The sequence below is a fragment of the Oryza glaberrima genome, chromosome 1, assembly GCF_000147395.1.
Source record: "Oryza glaberrima chromosome 1, OglaRS2, whole genome shotgun sequence".
NCBI classification, from domain to species: Eukaryota; Viridiplantae; Streptophyta; class Magnoliopsida; order Poales; family Poaceae; genus Oryza; species Oryza glaberrima.
The window spans coordinates 6,269,934-6,276,420 of NC_068326.1; the positions used below are offsets into that span (position 1 = coordinate 6,269,934).

Sequence of the window (6,487 nt, forward strand, 5' to 3'; positions counted from 1 at the left end):
AAAATTCTGAAATTAGAAAAAGAAAAATAAGATTTCAATTAGGAATACAATTTATAAATAACTAAAATTTGTGATAAAAATAAATACAATTTATCGAATATATTTATAACCCAATACGTGATTAATTAAAATTCAGAATAATAATAAATAAATTTCAAAATTATAAAAAGAAAAGAAAGAAGATTTCGAGTAGGAATAAAATTTATAAATAGCTGAAATTCGGAATTAGAAATAAGGAATATTGAAAGAAGATTCCATACAAGAATTCAATACGAGATTAATTAAAATTCACAATAAAAAAATAAAAAAAATCGAAATTAGAAAAAAGAAAAGAAAATAAGAGCTCAAGTAGAAATACAATTTAAAATTAACTTAAATTCGGAATTAAATATAAGAAATATTGAAATGAGAGTACATATAAGAACCCAATAATAAATTAATTAAAATTCGGAATAAAAATAAAATAAAATCCGAAATTAGGCAAATTAAAAGGAGAGTTAAAATAGGAATACAATTTTGAAACAAATAAATAAAAAAATAAAAAATAAGAATATCAAAAGAACATAATAATAAATAAAATAAATTCTAAAATTAGAAAAAGAAAAAAAGATTTCAACTAGGAATACAATTTATAAATAACTAAAATCGGTGATAAAAAATAAGACAAATGAAAGAAAAGACCATCTAAAACCCGTGACGAGATTAATTAAATAACAGGCCTATAAAGGAGCAGAGAGGTGGCGGTTGATGAGACATCTAAAAACTATTAATAAATGACCAAATAGAATTCTAATGACGATTAAAAGGAAGGACGACGAGTAGGTCGTGAAGCTATCAGTCAAGGCGGTTGGCGGGGACTTCTAGAAAGTAAAAAAATAACCCTAATGATAATCATATTTGATTTTTAAAATCTCAATTATAGTAAAAATGAGACGCAGCGGGCGGGTCGTATAGGAGTATAATTGTAGAGCCGCCAATGGTTGGTGGGTCTTGTAAAGGAGTAAAGTGGCAGCGTTTGACGGGATTTCTAAAAATTATAAAAAACATGAAACCCAACAAAGACAATAAAACTCTAAAAAGTATAAGGTTCAATTTTTAAAGGTTCATGCTTCTAAAAGTAAAAAAAAAATCCCCAACGATAATCATGTTTAATTTTAAAATCTCAATGACATTAAAGAAGGGCGGCAGTGGGCGAGCTGTATAGGAGTACAGTGACAAAGTCGCTAACGTTTTGGCGGAACTTCTAGAAAGTAAAAAAAATGAAGCTAAATAATAATTATGTTCGATTTTTAAAATAACAATAACAATAAAAAGAGAAGATACAGTGGACGGTTGTAGAGAAGTATAATAGCAGCGTTTGACGAGACTTCTAAAAATTATAAAAAAGAAGCCCAACAGGATAATAAACTCTAAAAAATGTAAGTTTTTAGATGAAGGTTACAAGGAGAATGAATAGAAACAATGGTAGACCGAGCAAGCTAATAGAAAATAATATAACAGAAGTAAGGGGTAGCAACTAATGTGTCTTTTAAAAACTACAAAATTATAAACACGAGGATGATAAGATTTGGTCTTTCAAAATCTTAAGACAACGAGATAACTATTTAATAAATTTTAAGTAAAATTATATTAAAAATATATAATTTTATATGGGTGCTAGTCGCGCATTTGCGCCGGTACCCAGCTAGTTATAATCAAACCATCCCGTCACGGCATTCCCGGCATGCTTTCCAACGAGTCGTCGTGTCGTCGTTGCCGTCTTGGCTTTAGCCTTCGTACGCGTCCCTCCCTCCCTCCCTCGGTCCCTCCCCGCGGCGCGCGCGTACTGCACACGCGCGCGCACACACACACCGTGCCGTAACCACCCATCGCGCGCGCGCGCGCGCCATGCATGCCAACCAAGGAGCTCGACGCGGCGAACACATCACATGCCAAGAGGGGCACACACGACGACTACCGGTCGATCGCCTATTCGCCTGTAGTAGCAAATGATTCAGGCGGGTACGTACGCGCCTCCGGCCTTGGCACCAGCAGGCACGCGCGCTATCAGCTGGTCCAGCCGCGGCGGCGAGCCACCACCAGGCCGTCGGGTCTCCCTCACGTACGCACCGTGCTCGTCTCATCTGTGTGCCTACCTTGGCCGTATGCATCGCCCGCTAATAATATTCTCCCGCTGGGACCGACGCGGCGCTTGTCTACTAACAGTGTTTATTAGGCGCTTGATTGGTGCAATGCAAGAGGGATGGAATAAAATCACGCGTCCTCTGAGCGAGACGGATGGATGGTGGATGCACGGAGCCCACGGCCATGGCGACGGAATGAATTGCGGTGGACGTGCTGTGGTAAATGCTCAACTGGCCGGTGCTGCAGCAGCTTTAACTTCGGCTCGGATCGGACGAGCGGTGAAACAGATAACCACTCCATCATCGGTGGACACGGACTAGGAAGGCTAGCGCTTGCGTTGCTCGCGGCATTGGATTCCCCGACTCGTGGATCGGTGGATACGGTTCACGTTTATGCTATTCTGACATTATCTAAAGTGCAGTGATTAGTCTATGCTTCACTCATCTACTAGAGATCTAAGAAAGTCAATGCGGTTAATGAGCGAGCGGATGCCTGCGTCAGGCTGACGGACATGGCCCGCGGCAACGAATGTGCAAGCTTCCGAGGGAGGGTGAAGACGTATGGTACGTCTAAAAAGGCTTAAGAGCAAGTTTAATAGTACAGCTCACTACTGGCTTTAATTCATCTATAGCTAATTTATACAATACTTGCTTACTATATTATTAATATATGGTCCTACCTATTATACGCATATTACGTCTTAGAGTCTGTGTTGCAGCTGGCTATAGATCTGTAGCCCGCTGCTATTCTCTCTTATTTTTTATCTTATTAAAATATATTTGCAGCGGGTTAATAAGTATGCTATTGTATCTGCTCTAACAGCCGGCGCCGTAGATCCACTTCCCGAATCAATGCCGACGCAGGCCGCAGTAACTCCGGGGCGTGTCGACGCCACGTCGTAGTAGGCTGGTACGTAGTGTAGCTTCTGTCACGTACCGCCCGTGTTGTACGTATGTGCGTATACAGTGTGTGCATACACTCCCATGCTGCAGTGCAGTGGCTGTATTTACACGGGCGGTAGTAGTGTACTCCAGTACGCTAGTGAGTCGTAGTAGTAGCAATATGCCCAGCTACGCGTCGTGCCAACCCGCAAGCGTACGTGCGCGCGCACCGAAGCACCCATGCCACCGGCCGGGCAGAGGCCGGCCACCCGTCACGCACCGCCGCCCGCGGCGTCGTCGCCTCGCGCCCGCCGTGACGAGATGGCACCGACGCTATCCACGCGCGTACGTTCGTGGGTGGGGTGGCCTCGGCGCTGTCGCCTTTCGCGGCGACCGAGGCGAGAGACGGGAGAGACCCCGCGGGCGCGAGCACCGGCAGACGCGACGGCACGGCACGCCGAGGCTGAGACCTGTTTAGATGTATGACATTGGATTTGGATATTAATTATAAATATTAAATATAGACTATTAATAAAATCTCATCCATAATCTTGGACTAATTCACAAGACGAATCTATTGAGCCTAGTTAATTTATAATTAGCCTAATTAGCCTATATATAATGCTAAAATAGACATTCTCTAATTATAAATTAATTAGGCTTAAAAAATTTATCTCATAAATTAGCTTTCATTTATGTAATTAGATTTATAAGTACTATATATTTAATATTCTAAATAAATGTCTAAATACAGGGAGTACAGTTAAAATCCGAGGCCGCCTGTGCCTCGTGCCGCGACGGACTTGACAGAAAGACGATGGATTTGTGTGTGTGTTTGGGGGGGGGGGGGGGCGGATCGCGACGTGTTGGTCGCGGCTGTCGCTGGGGCGGGGCGCGGGCGCCTTTTCTCGAACGGAAACAGAGATTCGTGCGTGCAAACCGGACGGGGAAAGCACCGGTGCAAAATCAGCTTTTCTTTTGTCTCTCGGGGCTTGGTTTTATCCCCCGAGTTCCACACACGGCAGGCATAGTGGTAAAGCTGCCCGTCCCCGACACAGCCGTCTTTTCTCAGCAACACGATATATTGACACAAGACAACCAAAGTCACACGGTATGCCTACCTACACCCCCCACATGACCCCATCTTATGCACAAATTCTGATGGGAAAAAAAACGAGCAAGAAAGTGAGAGATGTAACAACACTCCCGAGATTACGAGAAAGGGAGCAATTTACTAGAGAGCGACTTCACATGGGAGATGGAAATATTTTACATATGCATACTGCTAAAAGCTAGCACTACCAGATTATTGAGCTAAGACGGCGGCGAGCAAATTACAGATAGGAACAAGATGGGAGTTCATCGCGGCCAAAAAGACAATCTTTTGCCACGTTGAGACAAGCCGCACACATGCACGTTTTTTATCACGGCATCATGTGTTCGATATCAACAACTAATTATACTACTAGCGTCTAAGCTACGGTTTGAGCACGGCGATCACCGTTTGTCCGTAGCGGCGAATCGGCCGGTCCGAGTCAAGCGCCGCCGTCACCGCCGCCGCCGTCCTTGGTGTCGGCCCTTCCGCCGTCCCTCGTGTCGCTCATGGACCGCAGCAATGGCGACTCCGACCCTACTACAGAGAGAGATGTCACTACGTTGCGTGATAGTGTCACTGGGAGGTGGGCCATGGAGGGGGGTGTGGTGATGGCTACCTTTGGAGGCGTTGAAGGAGCGCTTGCAGTGAGCAATGGCGCTCTGGATGCCGTCCTGCAGCTGCAGCAGCGAGTCGTCGCGGCGCTGCGGCTGCTGCCCGGCGGTGGATGGCGGCGGCGGCGGCGACGGGGACGGCGCGGCGGCCACGGCGGAGGACGCGGACCGGCTCTTGCCGAGGCGCTTGCACACCTGCTTCAGCCCGGCTGGCACGCTGGCGCGGGGCGCGCGCACGCCGCAGGCGACGACGACCGGCTGCGGCGGCGCTGGGGCCACCGCCGCCGCCGCCGCCGCGGTAGGAGGCTGGGTGGGCGCCGGGGAGGGGGAAGGGGAAGGTGACGGCGAGGGGTCGGGCTCCAGGTCCGTCTCCTCGCCCTCGCTGGCGCTGGCGAAGCGGAGGCGCTCGCCGTAGCGGCGGGAGACCTTGACGTAAAGCGGCTTGATCTTGTTCAGGTACTTGAGCAGCATCTCCTTCGCGAACCGCCGCTCCTCGGCGGTGATGGCCGCCGCCTCGGGAGTCTGCAGCGCCTGCACAGCCGGCCTGGCTGCGCCGGCGCCGGCGCCGGCGTCGGAGGTGCGAGAGCTGTTGTCGCGCGTGAAGAGCGAGACGAAGGGCGCGTCGTCCACTCGGAACTTGATCAAGAAACGGTTCGTCTTCGGCGCCGGGGAGCCACCGCCGCCGCCGCCGTTACATTCCGCCGGGACAGGGACCTTCGGCTTCCTGAGCTTCAGCAGCAGCACGCGGAACTTAGTCGCCGGCCGGAGGAACGACGCCGGCGGTGCCGCCGCCTCCGAGACCAGCTCCACCACCTTCGCCTCTCCGCACTCGCCACCCGGCGCCACCGCCACCGCGTCGTCCACGGCCACCACCTCGCCGCCGGACGCGACATCCCCCGCGACAGAGAAGTTGAACTCGACCCTCTCCTCCTCCGCGTCCGACGCGGCACTCTCGTCGCCGGGCACCGCGAACTCCAGGTCAAAGAACGACGCGTCGTCATCCACCTCCCCTCCTCCACCTCCACCCCCACCCCCACCTCCGCCGTCCTCGCACGCCGACGCGGCTATGGTGGTGGCCGCCACGGCGCCGCCCTTGTTGCCGGCAACCGCGCCGCCGCGCAAGAACTTGAGGAAGGTGAACGTCTCCATGCCACACAACACAACACAACACAAGACAGCAGCTAGCCGCAGTGAGCTTCACTCGTTTCTAGCTCCTACTCCTACCTCCTACTGCCTCAACACTGAGAAAAGGACTCTTTTGGGGAGCCTTTTGAGGGTGGAAAGAGAGAGGTCGGAGAAGGTGGTGCATCAAGGACTAAACGGTGAGATCGTGAGATAGTTTGTTACGTTTTCCACGTGCACTCTTCCCGAACTACTAAACGGTGTGTTTCTTTACAAAAAATTTTCTATAGAAAAGTTGTTTTAAAAATCATATTAATCTATTTTTAAAATTTAAAATAGTTTTACGTACCTTCCCAATCTTCTCTATCTTCCCTTTTTCAAACTCAGCCTATATAGAGGAGAGAAGAGAGAGCGGGTCAGTGAGGTAGTGAGGTGCTCGGCTCGCGCCATCCTGTCCGTTCATCGCCGACTCGACGGTGATGGGCGACTCAGGGTAAAACGATATGGGAGGGAGTAACTGAAATATTTGGGACGAGTGTCCCAAGTGTCTACTAAAAAGCTAAACTGGTTTGGTTTTTCGGTTTCGATCCTTTTGGAATTTTGCTGGCCTTTCTCACCGTAGCAATCCTCTGTATTTGAAAGAGTCGTTTTGA

General features: G+C 48.7%; 1 protein-coding gene across 2 annotated transcripts; it reads right to left on the bottom strand.

Annotated features, from left to right (window-relative positions):
* Positions 1-4,200: 4,200 nt before the first annotated feature.
* LOC127761962 (probable membrane-associated kinase regulator 2) lies at positions 4,201-6,195 on the bottom strand. 2 transcript variants are annotated; one of them, XM_052286301.1, is made up of 2 exons: positions 4,718-6,195; positions 4,201-4,638 (listed from the first exon to the last, which is right to left on the bottom strand). In XM_052286301.1, exons 1-2 carry the CDS (start codon positions 5,859-5,861, stop codon positions 4,541-4,543), a joined length of 1,242 nt encoding a protein of 413 aa, XP_052142261.1. In that variant the 5' UTR covers positions 5,862-6,195; the 3' UTR covers positions 4,201-4,540. The 2 variants fall into 2 exon arrangements, with proteins under 2 accessions (XP_052142261.1, XP_052142267.1); XM_052286307.1 differs by having other exon boundaries at positions 4,201-4,635; positions 4,718-6,186.
* Between the last annotated feature and the right edge of the window lie 292 nt (positions 6,196-6,487).